General features: G+C 33.0%; 1 protein-coding gene across 1 annotated transcript; it reads right to left on the minus strand.

The window, feature by feature from the left end:
- Positions 1 to 554: 554 nt before the first annotated feature.
- LOC120145042 (NDR1/HIN1-like protein 10) lies at positions 555 to 2,967 on the minus strand. Its single transcript, XM_039158953.1, has 2 exons — positions 2,154 to 2,967; positions 555 to 636 (listed from the first exon to the last, which is right to left on the minus strand). Exon 1 carries the CDS (start codon positions 2,865 to 2,867, stop codon positions 2,160 to 2,162), a length of 708 nt encoding a protein of 235 aa, XP_039014884.1. The 5' UTR covers positions 2,868 to 2,967; the 3' UTR covers positions 555 to 636; positions 2,154 to 2,159.
- Between the last annotated feature and the right edge of the window lie 9,734 nt (positions 2,968 to 12,701).

Below are 12,701 nucleotides of genomic sequence, written 5' to 3' on the forward strand. Positions count from 1 at the left end.
AACTGACAGTTTAAATACTAAATATGTAATTTATCCATTTTTAATTTTTAAATAAATTATAAAAATCGAAAAAGAAACCCAAAAACTAAACCAAAATCAAGCAATTCAATATTGACAATAAAATCAATTCACTTTATTCAATTTATATGGTATATTGATATATATATATGATATAACTATTTATGGCATGTAAAACACCAAAACTAATATATGCATATCAAAAGAATATAGATTGTTTTGATAAGGAAATGAAAAGAAAATAAATACAACTTTCAAACTCTCAAAATACCTAGGAATTAAATTAATAAACCCTCTAGATTTTTGAGGACTAGATTTATAATCATCATCATCATAATAATAAAAAATAATAGCAAATTAGTATTTTATTCACTCTAGTCCCTAATATATAAGCCTACTAGGAGAGCACCATCAAATTTACATTCATATGTAACACATGATTTAAGAAAAAGTATGGAGATTGTGGGGGGCAGATTAACATTTGCCAAAACTACTCAAACAATTTGTTCATTTCTAATTATTTCTTCATCCTCCTCTTGTCCGCTTACCCTTTTAACCATGCATGCAGTGAATAGAATGCATTTGCAATAGGGTTTCATAGTAGTGAGCCATCCACACCTGCAAAATCAGAAGATGAAATATTGAGTGCACAAAGGACACAATACCAAAAAGAAGTGGCATATTCTATTACTGATAAAGAAGATGAAGAATAACGACAAAGGCAATGATGGACCAAGGGTGGTCATCCCCCTAAAAATTTCAAATTTTCGTATATTTTACATGTTTTTCCCTAAAATTTTTCAAGTTCACCAGCATAAAATTCTGTGTTTGTCCTAGGACAAAGACACATTCGCCATCACTCCCTCACATGTTAAGTTCCATGAACCAAATTACTGGTGAATTTTTATTTAGATTCCTAGTCTCTAAGAAAAACTAGAATCAAGAATGAGCTAAATGTTCATTATACCAAATGTAACGAAAGAGTGGATTGACTAGATCCGAGAGAAAAAGGTCATGCACAAGAAAAAAATGTAATAAAAGGGAAAGCTAAAATATAAACAAGGCTAAACAGTACACTCCAAACTTAGTAAAGAGAGTACAACTAAAATCGAAGAACGGAGCATAGACGTACAAAACTGTTTCTAACATTAATCATGGGGGAAGATTTAATTGTCTATAGAATATTAGAAACTAGGTAACTAGAACGACCGAGTATGCACAAAGGTGGGAAAGCTAACAACCCATAGAAAGAACTGCAAAGTAAATAACGACCAGACTACAAGACAACATTCTTGGCATGTAAAAATCACAAAAAAAAGAGTATTGAGTTTGACTTCAAAGTTCAGTTTCCAATCCACTTACAAAACAGAGAGGAGCTTTGAATCCACCAACTGGCAAACTTAATGGAACTTGGTTCAACAAATAGGCCAAAAACATGGATTAAAAGGATCAACATGAATCTGTGACAGCAAACTAAGATGGTGAACTGCTCTCCATCGTAAACGAAATGACCCAAATTCAGGTCCTCTCCCCTCCCATTCATCTTAAAATTTCCCAGATCACTACCCCAAGAATTAGTTCTACAGCCAAATCTTGGTATAAGACGTTCCTACAGGTTTACAGGTATAATTGAGTTGGCCAGCAGTCCACCATCAACATGGTCCCTCATACAAAGTACAAACCTCTGCCAACTGCCACAGCTATTATCTACATTCTTGTTCAGAACAAAGTCAGCCGAGCACCGCCTGCTCTTCCTCATTTTATGGAAGTATTATACCAGTAGTGTTATGAATCACTTATGATAATTAGCTAGGTTCGATCATATCTTGGATCAAAACTCAACATTCTCAAAGCATAAGCATAGCTGAAGGTTCAAACTTCTAAACACTAGACAAGGCTATAGTAAGCATAAAACTTGGATCAATTTTCCTTTTAAAAAAAATGAACCTATCCGGCAACAGTATGTCACTGCTGCAATCATTTTCATTGGAGTTAATGAATGAATTTTACAATTACAACCTAACAATACTCACGGTGACATTACCATCAATTGAAATCCAGGAAATTACCTAAATTAGGGCATGATAATGACAAGCTTAGAGAAAACGAAGAAAGAAATTGAATTCAATACTCACGTTGAATCAATCGACGCTGCATTTTTTGGAACCACCGGTCATCTTACCGGAGGAACCTGAAAGGGTCAAGTCGTCACACCAAACCCTAAGAAGCCTACGCCGTCCTCTCCACCCACCGTATCGAAACGCAACGTCGGCGACAACCTTGATATTGAACTTGATCTCACCACGTGTCCTCTCTCCATCCATCGCGTCCACAACCTTGCCTTCCACGAAAGAATCAACCACGGAGTAACTTGCCTCCACTGTGTTCACCTCGCGCGTGCCCTGCACGAACGGCTCGATCCGAGTCTCAGTCAAGAAGTCATCCTTGTGGAAGACAGAGGAAACGATGTCTCCGTAGTAGATGGAGAGTTTCTTATTGGGATTGGAGACCTGGAACCGGGCATTCCACGTGCCGTTCACGTGCTGGTTGGAAGCGTTGAAGTTGGAAAGGGAAAGAGACTGGATGGAGAAATCAGGGAGGTGAGGACGGAGGACGAGCCAGAAGATGAGAAGGATGGTACCGAAGATGATTAAGAGCACGGCGAAGGCGACGAAGAGGCGGCGGAAGAAGGTGGGACGTGGGTTTTGGGGTGGTGGTGCTGGGTAGTAAGGGTATGGGCTGGGGTTAACGTAAGGGTAGGCGGTACTAGAGGTAGCGGGCGGTGGCGGAGCGCAGCCGTTAACGTTCTGAACCGGGTAACCAGTTACCGGTCTGGAAGGGTCTTGCATTTTTTTTTCTTTTCGAAAAGAATATTGTTTTGCTTTGCTTGCAAACAGTGGAATCGGAATCGAAGAGATGGGGAGGCCAGTAATGATCTTTGCTGTCACCTGTTAATATAAAGTTAATTTATGGGTAAACTACACATTTAGTATTCTAGCTATCATTTTTATTCTGTTTTGGTTATTTAAATATTATGTTTTATAAGATCATACTTAAAGTTACGTTTTGATTTCATATTGATCATCAACCGTTAAAAAATAACAGAATTAATGATGTGGTATTTTTATTATTATTTTTCAGTGATGATGTGAAATTAACTTATGTTGACACATCAACATCACCATTAATTTTATAACGGTGGATGACCAAAATGAAATCCAAAACATAACATTAGATATGATTTTTGAAATAAAAATAGTTGGTGACTAATATAGAATAAAAGTAATAGTTGTAGTACTAAATATGTAATTTACTCTAAATTTATTTAAAAATTTAAATAAAATTTAGTGTAAACTACGTAAATGATCACTAAAATATTAGTAAATATCTTTTCTTAATATTGAAATTTCAAAAGTAATGAAACAGTCACTAACATCATTTTATAACAAATAGCTCACTTAAGACAACTGAGTCGTTGAACTCTGGACCTATTCTTATGTTCTCTTTTTTTAGTATATTAACATATATAGAGAACAAGAAGGTTATGAATGGCGATGAGTTCGGTTAAGTTGGGTTTTTGATCAATTTTATTTTATTCAAAAATATATTATTGAAAAATCACGTTAATTTGAGAATAATATAATGATAATAATATCATTATAATAATAAAGAGAAATAATGAGTTTATCATGTATTGAGATTGTCACGTAAAATAATAATATGAGGCGAAATCGAATCTGAGAAAATAAAATAAAGAAGTTAAACTTCTTAAAAAATAAATAGAAAATACTTCTTTTAGGGTAAACTACATAACTAAGGGTCGGGTCGCGAAATGACCACTATTTTTAAATTTGCATAAATATGACCAATGAACTATTTAAATGGTTTTAATATAGCTACTGATGTTAACATTTAACGGAAGTGTTGACGTGGTAATTAATAAAATTTGGTATAGTTAGGGTATGAGTCCTTGTAAAGTTATGTATTCGTGATGCTAGCACCCTACTTTGTTTTCTTTCATTTTGGTTAATACTTGTATATGATTTGTTTCCTTAGATTTTTATTTAATGCAATGTGATCCTGATTCTGTTTTTAATTTGTTTAATGCATTAATTTGAACATTAACTTTAAAATCTTTATTCTAGTCATGTATTAAATTTATAGATTACAGTTAATTTTTTTTATATTTATGAATCAATTAAAATATTTTCATATATTATATATTATAGTTAATGATGAAATAAAAATAGACTAGTGAGGAATTAAATCTAGGCTAATTGAGAATATGATAACACTTAAATTGCTAAAAAATCTAATATATTATTTATAATTAGTTTAAGATTTTAATATTTTTAAATTAAGTTTATTTTATATTTATTTATTAATGATTATATATATGATATTATATTTAAAATTAAATAAAAAAATTATTTAACATACCCAAATAGGGATGGGAATTCTGACCCGACCTGACCCGAAAATTTAAATCCTCCACCCGACTCGTATTTTGAGATAAAATCCGAACTCTACCTGACCAGACTCGATATCTTGAGAAATTTAAAATCAAAAGATAAATTTCTGATTTGAATCTTAAATATTTTTTTCTTATGATTATAATTTGAATATTAAATTATATTTTAATGATTTCATATATATAATCATTAAAAATAAATATGAAAACAATAAATTTAGTTTAAAAATAATAAAATCTTAAATCAATTATAAATAAACTAGTAGATTTGTTTAAGTGATTTAAGTGTTGTCATATTTTCAATTGACCTAGATGTAAGTTCTTACCTATCCATTTTTATTTTTTTATCATTAACTATAATATATATATATTATAATATTTTTTCCTAAACTTAAACAAGTTATATAACATGTGTATTATCTCAATAATAAGTGTGAGAATTAAAATTTATCAAAACTCATCTTCATTTATTCTCACTTCATTTCAAAAGGTGATATGTGTGGCTAAAATTTGCATCAATATGATCATTAATGAAGCAAGAGAATCGTAGAACATATCTAATGAGACCACATTACAGTTCAATAGCATTAAACTATGGAATCAATATTATTTACGTTATAATATTATTATAAATTAAATTTATGTATTGAGTAAAAATATATATAACTTTATATATTAAATTTTTAAAAATAAATTGAATAAAACTAGGTGACTAAAATTGAACAAAAACTTAAATTTAGTGATGATTTTGAAAAAAGGTAAAAGGGTGACTTTTTCTCCTGTAGTAGATTCAATTTATCACTTTTGTCCCTATCGTATTTTCGCACAATTTAGCCCTCGAAGTTGCTAAATTGCATCATTCTATACTTTATTCCTTACTTTAAACCCTAAATTATAAACCCTAACCCATAACTCTAAACCATAAACCATATACGATAAACCTTAACTTAGAGGTTAGGGGTTATAATTTAAGGTTTTAAATTAGGGATAGGATATAGAATGATGCAATTAAACAACTTTGAGAGATAAATTGATGTAAAAATATGATAGGAAAAAATGATAAATTGAGTCCATTACATGGATAAAGGTGACCCTTAAGCCTTGAAAAAATAGTTTGGAGAACAAAATAGAACCACATGAATAGTTGAGTGACTAAATATGTAATTTACTCTCGTATTTTTTAATGGAGTTAATGGATTGAGGCAAATGAGGTAACAATTTAAACTTTAAGGAGCAAAATGTCCTATAATTGCTTTAAGAGGCAACTTTTAGAAATAGTATATTTTAGGGGACAATGATACATTTAAGCCTTAGGATAATGCCAATAATAATAGAATGGTCGATTTGTTATAAAATAATAATAGTAGTGATTATTTCATTACTCTAGAAAGTTCATTATTAAAAAGACAAACTAACATGTACTTCAATGACCATTTAACATACTTTACCCTTATATTTACAACATATAACGTTATTTTGAAGTTTTTATGTATTTTTCATCTGGTCTAAAGAGCCGTTGTGAAATAAATAATGAGTTGAAGTTAGCCTTAATTTAAAAAAAATAATTGAGTATTTATGAATAAAAATCAATTAAATATAATATTATTTATTAATTTTAATCTTTAATTGATAAATACGTACGTCATGATATCATGAAATTAGTAAACCAACAAATAAAAAACATTAAAGACCGTAAAGAAAAACCATAAAAAATGATTTTAAAGAATTATATAATATTATATCTCAAGAATACTAAAACTTTTTGCCTCGTTCTTCATTCTTGGTTGAAAGGTGGCTATAGTATTCTTTGCGATGATTGTCGTCGTCTAAGAAAGGTGGTGACAATTGTCACACCCCAATTTAGGGGCTAAATTTTAATAGTTTAAAGTTTCGAAATAAAGTCGTAACAAGAGAAAAAATTGAGGACCAAATTATAAATTTTTAAAAGTTACATCTCGATTTTGGAACTTGTGGGAAGTTCAGAGACTTAATCCTGAATTAGACAATTTTTTTGGTTAGAGAAAAATAAACCCCTAATTAAATCTCAAATTCCTCATTCCCCAAAACCAACATGTCGCATTCCTTCTCGATTCTCCCTCCTTCGGCCGGCGGTGCACTTCACCGCCCGTCCCAGTGAAGACGTTGTCGTCTTCCGACCGAAACCCCTTGACCAATTCGTCGAAAGGAGCCGATATTCATCGGGAATGAACGGTTGAAGTTTCATTGAGAAACCCCCCGTCGCTCTGGTTTTTGCTCGATTTCGGTCGATCCGGTGATTGACTCGCCTCATCGTCATCACCAACGTTGCCAATTTCGCCGATTACTGGCGTGGGTAAGTATTTCGACCATTTTTCTTTATTTTGATGGATTTTAGGCTGGTTTTGGATAATTATTGATTTGTTATTTGTTAGTGCTTGAACAAGGAGTAATCGAGATCCGTCCCCCGACCCGTCACGTCGTCACACACCATCATGCACTGTCGTATGCGTGTGGGGCTAGCCCTCAGCTCTGGAAACCTTCTAGAATCAGTCCCGTCGGTCTGGACCGGTCCCAACCGACCCAACTTGATCTAAACTGAGCCAACCCGATCTGAACTGAGTTAACCCGACCCGACCGAGTCAACCTGACCCGTTGAATTTGACCCAACCTATTGACTTTGACATGACCATTGACTTTAACCGGTTTGACAGTTGACTTTGAAAAAAAGTCAATTTTTTTTTCAAAAGTCATATTTTATGTTTTTCGACGTCTTGAGTCCGAATATGAAGTCCGTTTTGCCAAATTCGCACTCGGTAAGCCGTTTTCAGTGTTTTACCTTTGGAATCAAATTTGGTTTTTCGATTAAATTTAGTTTCTGACGTAAATTCGTTTGATATGATTACAAGACATGATGGGACGTGGAAATAAAGTTCGAGGGCGATCGAGAGTTTAAATGGTCGATTGATATGGATCATAAATCGAGGTAATATATTACTACCTTATGCATGCTTTATGGAACATGTTGGAATCGGTAAATGCATGGATGAATACGTTTGGTCTCATCTGTATAGTAAATTATTTCTAAACTCGATTCAAATACGATAAAAAGTCGGTAGTTGAATATGACTCAGATGACTCGTATAAGAAATTGGGTGATCTATAGGAATTAAATTACAAGTTCTGTGATTAAGTGGTAAAGCAATCAACCTCAGGATCTGTAAATACTGATTTATCTCTTTAAAAGTTAAATGCCAAAGGTACATGGATGAGAAATTATGACAATGCTTTTGTTAGATAAAATTTCGAAAATACCCTTATGTTGTAAAAAGACAAGAAGTGTCCTTGGAAGTGGAAGATTAACTCCGAAAAGACATATTGATCCGAAGAAACTACTTATGTACATGAAAAATGCTAGTTTTGCCCTGAAAATCTTGGATAACCAATTTCTAACCTTCAAGATGGAAAAATATTTAGATTCAGTGATCTTTGGACAAAACCACCTGATAAATAAATTACCATAATGATTCATACGTTTGAATAGAAGAAAATGATTGAATACCCTTAAACCATAAAATAACTAAAATACCCCTGGAGTGTAAATGACCTAAGGTAACTCCAAGTCATGGAATGATTGAATACATGCTCGTCTCCCTAAGATCATTTCAACGATGATTTTGAAGATGATTAGTTCGACAAAAGTTGTTTAGTATTAAAGTGTGAATACCATTGAAGTGAATCAATTTAACCGGTTGATAGTTATCATAGTGCTGGGTTTGTTCATATTGAGTTAACTTGATATCCTATTAAATCGAAACGAATCTTAAATACCATGAATCATCGTTTCTCCCTTATTGGATCAAATTACTAAGAATTCTCCAAGAACCTAATGTCCAAATGTCCTTGATTTCCTGAATAGTGGAAACACTCATGTCATATTTGAAATTACAAGTAACTATAATGTAAAGGATTATGAATACCTTTTTGATTTCATAGTGTCTCCGAAAAATATCCAAATACTATATGAACTTGATAAATCATGTCCGAATAATTGATGAATCTGTCAGCTATCAAACCCTTTTATAGGGACATATTTGAATTTAATCAGTTTACAGAAGTTTCATGGCTCTCTACCTGATAAATACCAAGTACATTCGAAAAATAACTCGATAATCTAGTGTGTTCCCTATGTGTTATATGATTGTTTTATCTGTTCTGAAATGTGTTTTACCGAGATTTCTGAGTTACTAATGTTTTAGGTCTGCCTGCCTGATTCATGATCTCTGGATACAGTTTCTACTAAATTGATATGTATGAACTCCGATTTCATGCTACCACTGATTACTGTATGAAAAATCTTTTTCTTCGGGGTACTCTGGGATATGGTATAAAGTCTCTGTAGGTTCAGCTCGATCAAACTGGTAATTCCTTATATAGGTTCAGACCTATCAAACTGGTAATTCTTTATGGCAGATTTAGCTCGATCAAACTGGTAATTCCTTATATAGGTTCAGACCTATCAAACTGGTAATTCTTTATGGCAGGTTCAACTCGGTCAAATTGGTAATTCCTTATATAGGTTCAGACCAATCAAACTGGTAATTCTTTACGGATATAAGGATACCCTTGGGTTGGCTCCTAGGCCTAATGGGCCTAGTGGTAAGACCTTATGGACCCTAAGGAACTACCTTAGGGTGACACCTCTGCTATGTACTTTGGGTAAGTCCTTATGGACCTGAGGGCACTCCCCTCAGGTGGGCACCCACTTTGGCTAAGGTAAGACCTTATGGACCCAAGATGTTCCTTTAGATTTACACCTATGCTCAATGGGCCTAGGATAAGTCCTTATGAATGCAGTTATGGGGAACTACATATTGGCGTTCGGTTGAAGGGTTTTAATATGGTTTTAAAAATATGTTTTAAAATGTTACTATTTTAAAAAGATATGTACCTTTTTCACTGTTTTGTGAGAACACACTAGACCCCTAATCTGATCTCCTAAACCTAGTCCTTCGAACGTTTCCTCTAAACTGTAAGCTTCTTATTTTTTACTACCTGAAATATCAGTAGGACCTCAGTTCAGCACAAAAATCTGTAGATGTTGAATCAATAAGGAAAATTATGCTTACCTATTATCTGCATGTCCTTCAACATCACTTGATAATTCTGTATTACTGAGCTTCCCAAAGCTCACTCTGTTACTCACTATATTGGTTAAAAGAATCGAACCAGTGCAACTATCAACATCAGTATTGGAGTTCCACCAGCGGTGCATGTAATTAGGGGGCATGTAGGATGTATACTATTTTTATATTCGAGTCTGAAACGTGTATGATTTTAATTCTATTTTTAGTATATGAATGATTTTCTGAACTTGTATTTTAATTATAATTTGTTTTATGATTTACATGTTTTAACAGAAATCTTAAATTATTCCAAGATTTTTACTGTGGGTTGCTCCAGTTGCCCTAATGTGACACATCAAATTGGATCGAGTCATTCTTATCGTCTATGGGGTTAGTGGTATCAGAGCTTAGGTTGAGTTGAGTTTTTCTGGGTAGACCTGTTAGTTGATTTTCATAAGATATATGGTCAGTACATGCCTATAGACTATAACAGTACTGTTGAGTTAATCGATCGATGAAATAGACAAGAGGGGGTGAATTGGCAATTAAAATTTTGGTGGAAGCTTTTGCAGAAAATAAAAAATATTTACACAACGATTTAGAGTGGTTCGACTTTCTCAACCAAAGTCTACGTCCACTACCTTAGCTATCCACACTAAGGATATTCCAATAAATTCACTAATTTGTTCTTTTTTTAGGACAAAGAGTAACCTTACAACTCCCTCAAGAATTATACCACAAATTCTTGAGAACAGTGTCTCCCAAAGAGAAGAATACAAATTTCACAAACTTACAGAAAAAATATCACTAGGCAAGATGTTTACACAATTCTAGAACAAAGAAAGAACACTCAAGAATAATACAATTGAGTACAAGTAGTGTTCTTGAAAGCAAAAATGAATATTGAATGAAAATTGGCTTGAATTGCTCAAACTTGATGTTTAAGGCTTTCTCTTTGTTTCTCTCACAATTGTTGTTGATCAATGGCTCCTAAGCTTGCTTAAATACACCTTGAATTGATTCTTAACGTTGGGGATCATTGGTGAAGTCAATAGAGCCATTATGGTGTAATTATTATTTAAAAATATGTTGAGAGCGTAGGTGTATCGGTACACTGCGTGTAAAATTCAAATATTTCGACCGTTGGTTGACCTAGTATATAGGTACACTTGGGGTGTATCGGTACACTAATTACATTCGATGTTTCTCGGAGTCAGGAGTGTATCGATGCATTAGTTGTGTATCGATATACAAAATGCATTCGATGTTTGGTGTGTATCGATACATCCAAGAGTGTATCTGTACATCCCTTAATAAAAATTATTTTTGGCTCGAGTAAGGTTTGAAATACTTTGTCAAATTGTTTCAAAAATATTTTAAGACCCATACTCAATTTTACACTTAAGCAAGGATTAAAATTGTCATTTGAAAAACTTGGAGTAATATTTTTGATATTCAAATAGTTTAATCGAATATTTGAAATTGGATAAAATCTTAAAATCATTTATACTCAATTTGTTATATTGAAACATCAAAATGTTTTCAACAATTTCCCCCTTTTTGATATAACAAAACATTTAAGTAATTTTAAGATTTTCTTTGAAAAACATTTTTGAAAATTACTCCCCCTTATTTTATTTTCCCCTTACTTTATTCTCCCCCTTTTTGTTAAATCAAAAAGACTATATAAAACATTTTTAAACAAGGTTTTTTTAAAAAAAAAATTAGCCAATTGATATTTAGATAAAACTTAAGCTGCTAAGATCACAATCAAGAGAAAGATTAGCCATTAGTTCCAAAATAAATATTAAAAATAATGTGTAATGGTAATTGGTCATAATATTTCTAAAATGTAAATGATGCAAAGTTAATAAACTAATATAAACATTTAAATATTCAAACCAAATTCAAACAGTCAAAACCAAATATATATATATATATAAGCATTTAAGTTCAAACATCCATAAAATCCAAAATAAATCAATCCAAAAACATCTAAAATGTTGTAACAATTAATTTTTAAATCAACCAAAGAAAACAAAGCAAGAAAAAAAATCTAATTGTCCATCGGTGGAGCAGGAGGTGATAAACGTGCCCATATATTGGCCACATCTCGTGTAAGTGTGTGACCCTTTCGTCTATAGCATCGAAACGATGATTAATCGCTTCTTTGTTAGCAGTTAAATGTGACTCGATAGATGCAAATCTTAAGTCAAGATTCTCCATAAACGATCGAAAGTATGAAGGCATATGACTTTCTTGCTGTGCCGACTCATCATCGGGTACGTGATCATCAATGTCGCGCATAAGTTGTTCAAACTCTGGATCATTGTCCACTGCCGATGCCGGTGCCAGTGAGCTTGTGAAGAGCTAGCTCCCGGTGTTTTCTCGGAGACCGAACCCAATGATCCTTGTCCCCGGACCATCCCGATTTCTTCAAGGATGTGAAATTTATTGTGTTCTTGAGAGGGATAGAACATCAAGCGTGACCCTAAGACCGATTTTAATAAACATATTACTAAGGAGACAACCGTAAACTAAAGTTTTGACATATTTAGACGGTACATTGTTCACGGTTTCTACTAGTTCACCAAAAATGATTTGTGGCAAATTTATTTTCTTTTTATTTTGGATACAATGTATCCACCAAAGGTCTAGTACTATAAGTATATAAAGTCTACCTCCGGATGGTCTAAACCACCAAGAGATGATCAAGTAAAGACAACGCTCGTGAAAGGTCCGTAAGGTACTTGCACTAGCCTTAGCTTTAAAAAGTGTTGCCACAATCTCTTTTTCGTTATCTAAACCTACGTTATCTAGTCCAAAGGTGTTAGTGATAGTGTCGAAGTCAATATAAACGAATTGACCGAGAAGATAGGATCGAATTCCTATGGTTTCGGTACGAGACTCGTTTTGGACAAAAACCGTATTAAAATAGAAAATGCGAACTAGTTGGTGATAAACGATAGGTTTGAGGTGAAAGAGTTTATCAAATTTCCAAGAACGAGAGTAGGAAGATATTCAAATTTCATATCAACCATTGCTTGGGTAGAGGGAATACGTTCTTCCCCGATTTTATATGACCAAACTGAATATGGAACCTATGGTAG

Source organism: Hibiscus syriacus, unplaced genomic scaffold (assembly GCF_006381635.1).
Source record: "Hibiscus syriacus cultivar Baekdansim isolate YM2019G1 unplaced genomic scaffold, ASM638163v2 tig00110893_pilon, whole genome shotgun sequence".
Classification (NCBI taxonomy): domain Eukaryota; kingdom Viridiplantae; phylum Streptophyta; class Magnoliopsida; order Malvales; family Malvaceae; genus Hibiscus; species Hibiscus syriacus.

What these genes read in the sequence shown, in the direction of transcription:
- LOC120145042 (XM_039158953.1), bottom strand. Translation starts at nt 2,867, where the DNA reads ATGCAAGACCCTTCCAGACCGGTAACTGGTTACCCGGTTCAGAACGTT.